The following is a 13203-nucleotide window of genomic DNA, read 5'->3' on the forward strand; positions in this document are numbered from 1 at the left end:
GCTCGTGTTCAAGATTGTCATTGATTATGTTATGTTGCTGGATTTGATTACGGTCTTATATTCATTCGGTAAGTTACTGCTAAGTGGTTGTGTTACACTTTAGATCGCGTGACCCTACATGAACTTGCATTTTTCACAAGCCTAGTGGGTTAGTAGTCCTTCCACAGCTGATTATGAAGTAAATTATGAAACGTGCTACCAAACCAGGAGAGCAAGTAGAGAGCACCAGTCCGCTGCAAGACAGTGGGAAATGCCAAGTTATTGCAGATCTTGGACGTTCAATGCTTGCCAATTTCAAGAGCCAGCGTCACAATGGCAGCTCCAGCGATATATATATGACTATCCTGTTCATCCAGCACCCTCCGCAGCCCTCTCCTCCCGCCCTTCTCTTTTCTCCTCACGCTCTAATTGCAAGTCCCTCGTCATTCCTGTACTTCCGGCTTGTTGTCTCACACCGCGTAGCTAATGCAGCTGTACTGATGAGTAAGGTTGAATGATTGGATGAAAAATCGCAAGGCTCTGCGTTGGGCTGTTCACTTGATGCAGCTTAGGCGGCAGTGCAAATCAGTCTCTCCCGATACAGCCCACAGGATATCTTCTGCCTACCCCACCTCTTCCTTCTTTCCCTTCTTCAGTATTGCAACCACTCAGGCACGTTGACAATGGAGGCTCTTGTCGCCGTCGGTGTAGCGTCCAACGCGGTCCAGTTCGTGGATTTTGCATCCAAGCTTCTCCATACTTTCCACGAGCTCCGTCACAACGCAGCCTCAGCTGAAAATCAAGATCATGCAGTAATTGTAGCACACTTGAGGGACCTGACCGGGAAAATCAGTGACGAGGCTAAGGCTCTTGAACAAGGAACTGCGACGGTCAACGCAGACGACAAGGTCAGTCAAAACAAAGTGATGCTCGCCACAGCACTTTTCTCATGTCTATCATGATCGCCGCTTTCAATTAGGGGGCCTGTTATGTGCTAGCATGGATATAGTCCTGCTCCGTGAGAAGCCTGCTGTGTACCTCAAAGTCTTGCTGTCCGTCATGTGAGCTTGAAGGAATATGATCTTGCAGAAACCCACACTGGCACAAACGAATGGCATGGACTGTACTGATCTGTAGTCACAGGCTTTACAACCAGTTGCGGAAGGCTGCTGTGTACTCGCGCGACAACTTTTGCAACGACTTGAAACATGCGGCGTCCATCCAGGCAGACAAGCCACCTTCCTCAAACGATCCAAAACAGCTCTTAAGTGCATGTGGAATAAGAGAGAGATACAAGAGATTACCGAGCGTCTGCACCATTTCAGGAGTGAAATTCAGTTCCATTTGATGAGTAGGGCGTCGGCTAGACAAATATCACCTATAGCCTTGCAGTCCATCGACGATCAGCTAAAAAAGGCGGCACGTCAGCTCGAAGAGCTCAGCATGGAGAATAAGGGTCTCGAAACTCAGATCCAAAATACCATATCGCTGATCAATGGCAACCATGCTGCATTATCACACCAGATCACACAGTGGCAACCGCAAGAGAAGTCTCAGAGTCAAAATAGTGTGGGCTTCGGGCTTGAGGGCGATCGACGCTTTGCTGGATCATTCCAGCCGGTATCAACTCCTGAGTCCATTTTGTCGCCTTTTGAAGACACATTCGGAGCAGGTTTTCGAGAAATTCAAGGATCGATCATTGAGGCGGTCCGAGACGAACTCAAAGCCAATTCTTTGGCCGAACTCGCGTGTGTAGAAACATTCTTCCGCCACGCTACACAACAAATGGAGATCCGCCTAGGCGATGCACTCAAGAGCTCACGAGAAAATACAGAGCTTTCAAGTGGCTTACAGGTCGAGAAAACAGTGTCAATGAAAGAGCCAACAACTCCGGAGATGAACTCGAAGGGAGACGACACTGAAACTGTTCGTAGATATCAACATCAGACAATCAGAACGGACGTCAGTCTAAATATCTACACTGTGCTATGTCGTAGGCGTTGGTCTATAGATGTTGGACTGGGCGAATTCTACTTGAAGTATGAACACCTTGTTGAGTTCATATCTTCCGGCCCAGCGCGGGATATATTCGAGATCAACGCACACTGGATTCCGTCACCTGCGTATTTCTCAACAGGCATTACAGGAGACTTCCGATACTTAACACACCCATGTGCGCCCCCCAAGCTTATTTTCCAACCACGCATATACCGCGTCTTGCCCTCGTACCATGAGGCTTGGGAAGTAATCCAGCGAGGAGACCTCATTAGTGTTCGCAGAATGCTGACTGAGAAAACCATGTTGCCATCAGACCAGAACGCCTTTGGGGAAGGTCTGTTACATGTTCGTAAGATCCATCTTGGGAGGGCAAGCTTTTCGCTAAACGAAGTAGTTTGCTGCGTTCCACGGAGAGGTTGACATTTGCAAAGCACTTATAAGTTGCGGTGCTGATGTCGATGCCCGATGCAGGCAAGGCTGCGAGCTTTAATAGAGTCAACTCAAGCTAACACAGGTTCGTAGGCTCGGTTTCTCTTCTGCTGCCTATGCTCTGGCAGCGGGGATGCGCGATTGGGTTTCCAGTCAAAAAACGTTCTTCTATCTGCAAACACTCTCAACGAACATGGAACTTAACTGGCCTGGCTTTTCACGGCTTCCGACTGCGCTGCTTTCTGTGCGTATGGATAGAGCTCATGAAAGATCTAGATTACCAGATAGACTGCGAGCGGGCTACCGCGATTGGAAGCAGCTTTGCAAATCCATGGGATTCGATTTGTTATTTGACGATGAAGTTTGGGTCAAAGTGATCATATATTACATAAAACAAGCGCTAGGTCCAGGTTGGGAAGGTGCTCCTCGAGGTTGGAAGACAGAGTCTTCGATCCTTGATGCCGCATACCAATTCGCAAGGATAGGAACACAAATTTTGCACATACTTTTGTGTGAAAGAGCTAAATTGGAATTCAAATCCACTACGGTCGAATTTCCTGTGCATTTCGCTGCACGGAAAATGGTTGCTCAGCTTAATATTGCCGAAGAAGAGTTGCTGATTGCCAAAGAACCTTCGCTGAAGCGGACTGCGCGCTACCGGTGCGGGTATTATATACATCCTCACTTGGACCCTTACCTGCACTTCCTTGAGGATATCATTTCCCTCGGGTTTCGATATAGACCAGATTGCATTTTCGACGAGTACGACGATGAGACGATTCACGACATGTTCCGGTTTGACGATTGGGGGGACATCTGGGAAGAATTTCTGGAAAGCTTGGGAATCAATGTGGAGTGGGCTTTCGAAGAAGATGAGAGGAGAAAACGGGTGAAGATGGGCACGACATCGGCACATGAGGTGCAGCGGCCAATTCAGAGCGCACAGGATATCTTGCAGGTCCAACATCGCAGGCCATTCAAGGCAGACCCGGAAGCTTAGGGTAAAAATGGCTGTATGGACTGATGCAGTTTCCGCATGTCCGTTTCACGAAGGTTTACTCTGTCTATTGCTGGCAAGGTGACCTGAGTAGGGGAGAACACAGCCAAACGTTCGGTGATACAGGTGGGCAAGTAATTACCTGTGATCATTCAGGGGAAATGGCCGTTATAACGACGTGCGCTGACACCCATTTCTGCAATACATTCACGGTTGAAAGCATTCTTGCCCATTGCTGTCCTACAGGTATAGCGGTTCTTCGTCGTTCTCACCTATGAACTTACGGCTATCTACCCTGTATTACGTTGAAAAAGATATACTAGATTTCTGGCAAATAATAGAGGATCTAGGTATAGGAATGCGCAAAAATACAATTCACGGGAGCTTGGTCTCCGTCTTTCGAGCCCTAGCTGCTTCATATGTTGTACTCCGTAGAGAAAACAATGCATGCTAGCTGGATCATGAAGTTATCACATTTCTCGTCATGATATATTTACGTTCATAATGGCTCTAATCTACGCCTTGTCTCAGTACTAGGTAGTAAGAATGGCAAATTTGTACAATTGCTCATACGATTGTACAGTTGAGGCAGCGAGAGTCACGTGGCTATCATTGATATCGTGTCCAGATTCAGTCCAGTGAGTCTTTCTTCTGATCTACAAACCGCTATTACACGCCATTCCATCTAGTCATACGCAAGTCCTCGGCACGATGTCATCCAGTATATCAGCCTGGCTGATAGGGCATCCAGCCCTACAGGTCTCCACTATACCGACCAGTATTGGCCGACTATCGTCGTGCTTGGTAGCTTGGATGAAACCAATAAGCCGTAATATAATGCCCGCCTCACCATGGGAGTTCCAAGGAACGTAGGCAGGACACGGGCCCTGCTGTCAACGGCTTGCTAATGCCTGGGGATCGGAGCCATCATAACAAGATCGGGAAACTTCACGTGTCGTGGCCAGGGACATCCCGGCTGGTGCACTATACCGCCTCTCCACAACTGAGGCCATCGTGGGGCGGGCTGCCTGGCGCGAGCTAGCACGGGCGCGCACGCCGGAGCCGCACAGGCAGATGGGCACGCAGGGCCTCGCCGAGTCGCCAGAGACAGAGAGGGGGATGTGCACTGACTCGACCCGCGGGCGACCCGCTGGATTGAGGCTACGCCTCGCACCGGCGGTCCGCTCCCGGGCCCGTGGGTTCGGCTTGGTTTTATGTCATGAAACCGATGGTGAACCAGGCATTAAAATTTGATGCATGACGATGGCATCGCCGTAGTGCGCGTGCACTAATCTGGAGCAGTGCACCTGAATAAAATTATTGCGGGCGGCCCTCTTCACATGGAGATTAGAGAGGGGGTACCCTAACAGCCTTATAATAAGCTTCGGGGGATGTGCTGCTGAGGCTGTCGATCACTGGTAACGTGTCTATAGCTACGGCAAGGATATACCTCGAGATCTTGAAACATTTGCGCTCCAGTCTTTGGGATTATACTAAAGGGTCACCCAGCTACCACGTGGGCGCTTCGGTTTCCGGGTCAGTCAGGGTCCGTGAAGCCAGCTAGATGGCGACATCTGGCGCGCCTGTCATTCTTTAATTGTCGATCAGGGTCCCTCTTGTATGACAGTGTTCCGGATGCTCGGATGGAGCACTAACTGGTCCTGGGAGTATAGCTGGTCATGGCATGGGACTAGATTGTGATAGTTCGCGCCTAGATGACAGGCTCTGTTGGCAGGATGCTTCCAGCCCGCGGCATCCTCGCGGAGTCTCGGGAAGCGGCAATACGATTGATTGCTGCTTGAACGAGCAGTCGTTGACCGAGTGACTCTGTCCCAACCCAGCCTCATTCTCGCCAACATGGAGTCAGTGGCCACAGATGCATTCATGCACGCACACATGCAAATGGCGATCTGCCGAGCGACCAGCCCGATCGGGGACACGGAAAGCGAGGTCGTTCATGGACGAAAAGATATCGGAGCTCTCACATGAATCCGAATGATAGTACTTTGATACTATATTGCCGAAAAGGGAAAGAAAACAGTCGCAATCTACACAGTAGTTGAAAGCCCAACGTCTTGTCCCGCTCGCCTTTCGCGGTGGTTACATTGGCACGCCACAATCCATGCTCCGTGTTATAGATGGATAATACAGGGATATGTGGCTTGAAAGGGCACTCAGGATGCTGCCTGCTTTAGGTGGTCTGAAGTCTACGTTGTGTTGGTCGTGTTCGTGGTCCTCGTAACATTGCCTCGGCGCGGGCTTCTCAGCTTCCCCTTGGTCCGTGTACGTGTCGGGAGTTGAAACCCAGCTTCACCCTGCCGCGACTTTGACATGGCAGATCAGGAGTGTCCCAAGCACAGTTTGGACCCGACGACCAGGGACGAGAGCTGGATCGCCTGCACCAAGTTGCAGTGCGCTTTGGCTTTCGTTGCTTGGCGGCATGCGGGAAGGCTGTTTCACAGGCTTCGAGAACATCGAAGAGGCTCAAACCTGGAGTGTCTGATTCGCGCGGGCCGCAGGCTGCAGTCCCGTACATAAAATTCCCAAGGGGTGTTTTTCTCCGTCGGCCTGCGCCGTAGTGGTTTCTCGTTTATTAGTGTACAGTAGACCGGAAAATCCGAATGGATACGATATCGCACTCCCTTCAGCACACGCCAACGGCAAGATCAAGATGGACTGGAGAACTCAATCGGGGCACAGACTGGCATTGTCGCGAACTGGCCCAAGCTTTGTTTATTCTTGCCTCGGGTGGAGACATGTACGGACACAAGCGAGATGGGCCTGAAGATGGGACCCCCGTCCTCCGAGTCGCGCATGAATTCATAACTTCCGATCGTGGGAGCAGTAATGAAGACTTTGATTAGACGTCGTATCGACGGCATCGGCATCTTATTGTTTTAATTATTGAATGCCATTGTGCAATATGCTGATCTCACGAGATCTCCAAAACAGAGTTCACAAGCCCGATGGAGCGACGCGCTTCCCCCAACGTGGAGTCGACTCTGCGGGTCCCCGTTGAGGATGCTTCGAACCCTAGGGTTTGTTCGCAATGGCGCGACGATTCTTGTTGCGCCTCGAGGACCCCTTGGAACAAATGCGACGGGCTTCAGGATCGCTGCACTGGCAGGCCAGGTAGGCCCAGCAGACCGTCTCGCTGAGCTATTGATGCTTTGCGGTCAAGCAGAGCGGTGGGTGGTCAAGTCATGACGGCGGGCGCGTCCTGTCCTGTAGATCAGCCGATCACCTCTGCATGTTGGGCCTAAAGTCGTGGCGTTCAAGAAGCCTGCCATTAGCAGGTACGGGGCCGCGAGCCGGTGGCGCGGCGCGTGGTGGATGAGGCGCAGAATTACTATTTCGGGCAAGAAAGTAAATAACACGAAAATAGCGTCCCAAGGACGGCGCAGAGGCACTCAACAGTAAGCGTGCGAGTATTCTTACTGCGCCAACCCCGACTTGTCCCCTGGTCTGACGACATGGCCCGATCCTGAGAGCCCACTACGGTAGTTAGGCGACCGATCAGAGGAATAGAATGCTGACGCATGACGGCGTGATCGAGTGAGCGGCATGTGCAGGAGAGTAGAAGAGATGAGCACCAAGAGCACCGTCCTGTGGGAGGCTGACCTCGCACCCTGCCACCCAGGACTTAGGAACAGGAGCCGGGGAGGAGAGCAGACGTCAAGGGCGTGCAACGGCGCGAGCCATCGAGCCCTGGGGCGTCCCCAGGCGGTCAAGGGCCACACGGTACACCGCTCCCAACGGGGACGCAGGCCGATGGAGGCAGATGGGTACGGGCTCCATGCGCTATCGAGTATCGATAGGTTCGCGATAGGTACAGTGAGGGGAACAGGGTGCCCGCCACCATGGAAGCGCGACGGGTGAATGTGGGAATCTGGAACTCTGTGATGCGACAGCTACAAGCAGACATTTGGGCGCATTCCACGGCGCCAGCAGCAGAGGGCCGAACAATGGAGGCCATCACCGGCGCTGCACAATGCCATCATCGCGCTACAATGTAAACAATAATTTAACGAGGTGTGGCCAATTTTGGTCGAGGAGCAGACAGTCCTGAAGATCAGCCGGTGGTGCCTGTCAGGTCTGTCAACCCACGCGTGCGCCCATCCCACGGCGGGACATGCAGCAGAGGCTAAACAAGACCATTGAGTCATCCATTGACAACCTGGGCGGGCCAGAGGACGGGCAGGCAGCCAATATCGCTCGCCTTTGGTGCTGCGCTGCCTGCTCTACGCTCGATTTGCTCGCCGATGCGAAATAGGGCACGATAGTTGGGCGCTGGGCGCCGCCTCTGCGCTGGGGAGAAGGGGGGAGAGTCAATCCGGGAGAGAGACATACAGATGTCATCTCATTTTTGCCACACGCACCGCAGCCCGTCCCGGTGGCAGATGGTTGCGTGGAAAGCCATTTGGCCCAGGCCCATGATGCCCATGCAGCCCCACCCCTGCCCAAAATGTGGCGACCCGCTTTTCCGCTCGGCTGGCGCCTCCTGCTTGTCCCCTGATCCTGGCCCGACGCGTCTGACGCGCTTTCCATTGTTTACTTTAGAGTGTGCGCATCTGGGTTCTGACTGCCCGCCCACCTGCCAGCCTGCCCATCTGCCCGCGCAGCCCACGATGGGCGCCGCTGATCAGTGAGCCGTCGCCGCCTTCCACCACCAACGATGGCCACGGGCGGTCCACAGCACCTGCCACGTACCCCGTTTTTGCCCTCCGCGACCTGGTAGCAGCCAGGGCAGCCCGTAGAAGCCAGCCAAAAAGCCAAGTCCATGGGAAGAAACCCCCCCTGTAGCCGGGAAGCCGCTGGTATCTGCTTGGCTCGTCCCAGCCCAGTCCCAGTCTCCCCCCCAGTCTTGCCAGTCCAGTCCACAGGTCTTGCCCATGTGCCCGCGCCCAAGTCTACCACACTGTCCACATACACAGACAGACACGCCCACCATCTCCCCCCCCAGTCGGTCGTGTCTCGCTCGTTGGTGTTGGTCCTTGGTCCTTGGTCCCCTTCTTTTCTTCCTAGTTTCCCTCAACTCGCCACCTCCAAGTATTTTCCAGTCGAATGCGTTGCTGATCAAGTGCCCAAGTGCCCGACGTTGGCGACGACTTTCCGCGCTCGCTTTTTAGGGGTCCTGGGGAACTGGTTGGCGCGTGTTGTCTGTCTGTCCCTCTTGTCTGTTATCCGCGCCTCTGACACCACCGACCTGGGCTGTACGTGCGCGTATGATGTCGATGTCTCTTCCTCGTGGCTAAGGTAGATCAGCTCACTCCCACACCCATCCATCTGAGACACCACTCCCGAGCTAGAGCCTCCTTCCCACCCGGCCTCATTCCAGTCTCATTTCATTCCAGCCAGCAGCTATCTATCAATCGCATTGTCGAGAGTCAACATACACACACCCGCTCGCTCTCACCCCGCCGCTGTCTGCGAACGCCTGCTTTCGACGTATTGTTTTGGCGCTGATGTCGGCGACTCGACCTGATTAATTTGCCTTGCGCCCGTTTCCTCGCGTCACACATCGTCCCTCGACCTGCGCTCTCTGGTCTAGGAATTTCTGTGCTGCGCTCCAACAACCCAGGCAGTCCCCAGATCGCTTCGACAGAAAGGCCTTTGTTACTCCCCGCGTCGCGTCCTCACGGCGCACTCCATCTCTTCACCATGTCATTCAGCAACAGTGGTGGCGGCACCCTCACCCTGCCCAGCCCTACCCACCCCAATCACATCGACGTTCAGGCCGCTGTGCGGTCGTTGAGGCGATCGATATCGCGGTCGCCGTCGAAATTTCACCTCGCCCGAACCGCGTCCATGGGGTCAGATGCTTCCGCAAGCTCCGCAAACTCACCAAACTCACCTTCGCCCGCCTCGCCCTCACTGCGACGCATGGCCTCTCAGCAGTTTGGCGCCTTCAACTCGCAGAACAACGCGCCTACCACACAATCACTCCTCGCGCAAACGCCCCTCGCAACACCTTTCCGCCCTAGTGCCAAGTTGTCTTTGCGCTCCGCCAAATCCGCCTCGAAATCCGCCGGTGGCAGCTCGCCTGCCTTTGCACCCAGATCTGCTACGCGCAACCGAACTTCACCAAAGAGCCCCTCGAAGCGCGCTTTGAGTGTTGCTTCGCCCTCGGCTGGCAACTCGACTCCCTGCCCAACCGAGTTTGACATCGTGCCCGGCCAAGAGAACTCCAACATTTTCCGAGCCCGCAGTCCGGCGCCGCGCAGAAGTTTCGAGAAGACAAAGTCCCGCCACAGTATGCACTTGGACATGTCAGGCGCATCGTTACAGGCCATATCGCGCTTCGGCGAGAGCAGTACACCGAGTGCCACCGCCAGCCCACTGAAGCGCAGTGATGCGACCTTGAACCTGGACCAGTCGACTTTTGGCAGTCCGAAGGCCAAGCGTAGGAGCTACGGGCCTTCGAGTTTTGCAGAGAACTTCTCCATCTTTGACCACGGCCCAACCTCGCCCAGCAATGATATCAACGACGAGTCCAGCCGAGAGTATGGTTGGACAGGTTCTGGTAACAAGAACCCATCCGACTCACCCATTTCTACCACTCCATCGGGCATGCCGCGACGATCAGGCTCCCTACGCCATTCAACCCTGCAGCAACGCAAACAGCGGTCTTGGGGAAGACGACACGCGGCGGAGCACCTGTCGCATCTTGCCAACAGCGAGGGGTCTCCAGTGACGACTCCGGTCAAGGAGCAACGTCCGCGACTTTCGCTGGACCACTACATGCCGCCGCCTCAGCGCGAAAGCCCGTTCAATATTCCCGCCCCGCTTCCCAACCCATCGTCGCATGCAATGGGTCTGCAGCCCCGCCCGGCGCACCAGCCTCATCCGTTGTCGCGGACGATTACAACATCGTCGTCAAATTCCAGTATCCCCGACGAGTCGCCCACCCATTTCCCCGTCATTAGCGAAAAGCCTCGGGCACCTATGAACTGGTCCAAGAGTTTGCCTCCAGGTGCCTTGCGACCAACGGCTGAAGATGATGCGCCGATCTCTGGCAGCGTGTCTACGCCTGACTACAAGGCTGCGAAGCCTTTCTTTGGTGCATTCGCATCAACTGGCTTGGTGTCCAAGATGAACCGCAATCCCGAGCTGGAGCCTGTTGGCCCTCGTGGGACCGCAGCTGTTCCTGATACGCCGTGCAAGAGGCAGGCAAATATCTTTGCGACCTACCCACCCATCCCGGCGAGCAACATCAAGCCGAGAGGTGGACGCAACATCCGCCACACCTTCGGCGCACCGTCCACCCCGTTCAACGCCATGGGCGAACCATCTCAGGCCCCGAACACCTTCGGTAACCAGAGTGGCAGACCTGGTCTGTTCTCGTCCTTCGGCGGGAAGCATGCTCGAAAGGGCAGCCTTCTCAGCCTGTACAGTGATGATGGCAGAAGCCCAATTGACTTGAACGGAGATAGCCAGATGACTTCTGACGTCGACGTACCGCCTACACCTACCAAGCAACAGCTTCTCTCTCAGACCCCGAGCAACCTGGACCTCTTGACCAACGACAGTCCAACAGCCAATCGCCACATTATTGCTCCCGTCTCAGCCCTTGGCAAGGGTTCCTGGCAGCAAGACGCAGCTCCGAGCTGTAAGTATAGCCCTCACCCAGGGCCCTGCGACGATGGGCAAGTTGGAGTGGCCGTTGTACCAAGCGGTAGCCCTCCGGACTCCAACACACCCGTTGTTAAGGGACCCGTTCCTCCCATTGCAATTTCCTTGCCGTCCTTCCGTCGAACTCGTGCCAAGCGGGGATCTTTCTCGATACCCGCGCCGCTCAAGACGAGGGCAATGTCTTCCATTGAGAAATCCTACAAAGAGTTCGAGTTTGCTAAGAATAACCCTGTTTCAGCGAGTCCTCTGGAGAGACTAGAATTTGGCGACAAGGCATCCCCAAGGACGCCTCTTGACAATGACACTCTTGATGTAGCCCCTGACGCGAGTCGACTTTCGATCTCGAATCCCAACGAGAGCTTCCTGTTCCCTACGAGCAGTGGCAAGGTCTCCAACCTTCCGCCAGCAACGCCCACTGCTCGACATGACACCTTCTCACTTTTCCAGGACCGCCGTGCCATCACGCCCACGAATGGCTTGGCTGCCCATCAGGTGGATGCTTCGTTGTTGAGTCGATTTGGAAAGGTTGACTTCATCGGTCAAGGCGAATTCTCTCAGGTCTACAGAGTTGTGGATGTTGCCAAGCCTACTGCGATCCAGCCACCAAGCTTCTTCAGTACCCCTACGCACCGCACCCCTCCTTCACCTACGTCGGACAAGATCTTCGCGGTGAAGAAGCTGAAGTTGCCGCTGAAAGGTTCTCAAGACCGAGCCATGAGGCTGCGTGAGATCACTGCCTTGGATGCTATGCGCGGCTGCGACCACGTGTTGCAGCTGATCAGCCACTGGGAGGAGCAGAACAACCTCTACATTCAGACAGAATATTGCGAAGAGGGCAGCCTGGATGTATTTCTTGCCGACGTTGGTCTTCGGGGTCGACTTGATGACTTCAGGATCTGGAAAATCATGCTGGAGCTTGGTCAGGTGAGCTTCCCAATCTGTAGCAGGCTTGAAGAAAATTTTGTACTAACAGAAATCACAGGGCCTGCAACACATTCACAACGCTGGGTTCGTTCATCTTGATCTAAAGCCCTCCAACATCCTCATCGACTTTGAAGGTACTCTCAAAATCGGTGACTTTGGCATGGCAGCAGCACTACCCGTCGAGAAGGGGCCCGACTTTGAGGGCGACCGCGAATATCTTGCCTACGAAGTTCTCCGCGGAGAGATTGACAAGCCAGCTGACGTGTTTTCTCTGGGCCTCATCATGCTAGAAATTGCAGCCAACGTCAAGCTGCCCGACAACGGTGCCACGTGGACTGCACTTAGAACTGGTGATTTCTCCGAAGTTCCAGCCCTTACCCAGGATGCGAACGCCGTGTTGCGTGATGCCACTGGCATGCCAATTGAAGACACCGACCGCAGCGTCGGTGTTATGTCGGAAGACGGTACACTATCTCGACAACCGCGCCGCGCAAACATTTTCCGAGGCAGAAGGCAGTCGGGCGACATCTTCGGCCTCGCCCGGAAGCACGAGTTGCTGGAGCCACCGACCTTCATGCGAGAAGCTACAGACCCAAGCTCTTTGGATAATGTGGTCAAATGTATGCTGACCGCCGAGCCTATCTGCCGACCCTCCATCACAAAAGTCCTCGAGCTTGACTCTCTGCATTGGGTAGCTTCTCGCCAGCGTGCAGGAGCGACAGTGTTTGAGGGCAACTGGGGCCCAGCAGATGAAGAATACGAACCGGTCTCACTTGACACAGAGATGACGGATGTCTAAACGGTCCCAGCATACCTTGATAGGCAGCTTTTAGACACTGCCGTCTCACTGCCTACCTCATGTTGCTTGATCTTGTTGGTTGACTGGATATTACGATCAAGCTGCGATGACATGCCTTGGTGGCATCTCTCCCAGTTCTGCTGGATACGCATGCCTTTTTACAAGGCTCCAGTCGGCGTCTACTCACAGATGTCGGTTCTTGACTGTCTCAGGACCACGTCAGGATTTCGGCTACGAATTGGCAAATCTTATTTGCACTCCCTCGAGGTACCTCATACTATCGGTACCTCGATTTGGCGACCAAGTGCTCTCCCTCCTCGAACTGGCTACCGCTAGACAGAAAGATGTGTGGCCCAATTTGGCTACTAATCATTGCGCTTGACTGTTGCATTAGTCACGCACAAACTCTTCTCAACTACCCTATCCCTATTCCACCCCCACCCAC

The 13203-nt window shown here is 54.1% G+C and overlaps 3 protein-coding genes across 3 annotated transcripts; all 3 read left to right on the top strand.

Annotated features, from left to right (window-relative positions):
- Positions 1 to 662: 662 nt before the first annotated feature.
- On the top strand, positions 663 to 2467 carry JN550_002585 (uncharacterized protein; the record flags this gene model as incomplete). The annotated part of the gene is made up of 3 exons (XM_049313896.1): positions 663 to 887; positions 1123 to 2322; positions 2372 to 2467. 3 exons carry the CDS (start codon positions 663 to 665, stop codon positions 2465 to 2467), a joined length of 1521 nt encoding a protein of 506 aa, XP_049175110.1.
- Positions 2468 to 2986: 519 nt separating this feature from the next.
- Positions 2987 to 3406, top strand: JN550_002586 (uncharacterized protein; the record flags this gene model as incomplete). The annotated part of the gene is made up of 1 exon (XM_049313897.1): positions 2987 to 3406. One exon carries the CDS (start codon positions 2987 to 2989, stop codon positions 3404 to 3406), a length of 420 nt encoding a protein of 139 aa, XP_049175111.1.
- Positions 3407 to 9064: 5658 nt separating this feature from the next.
- JN550_002587 (uncharacterized protein) lies at positions 9065 to 12758 on the top strand (the record flags this gene model as incomplete). The annotated part of the gene is made up of 2 exons (XM_049313898.1): positions 9065 to 11959; positions 12018 to 12758. 2 exons carry the CDS (start codon positions 9065 to 9067, stop codon positions 12756 to 12758), a joined length of 3636 nt encoding a protein of 1211 aa, XP_049175112.1.
- Positions 12759 to 13203: the final 445 nt, after the last annotated feature.

The sequence above is a fragment of the Neoarthrinium moseri genome (assembly GCF_022829205.1).
Source record: "Neoarthrinium moseri strain CBS 164.80 chromosome Unknown scaffold6_Wmoseri_CBS_16480, whole genome shotgun sequence".
Classification (NCBI taxonomy): Eukaryota; Fungi; Ascomycota; class Sordariomycetes; order Amphisphaeriales; family Apiosporaceae; genus Neoarthrinium; species Neoarthrinium moseri.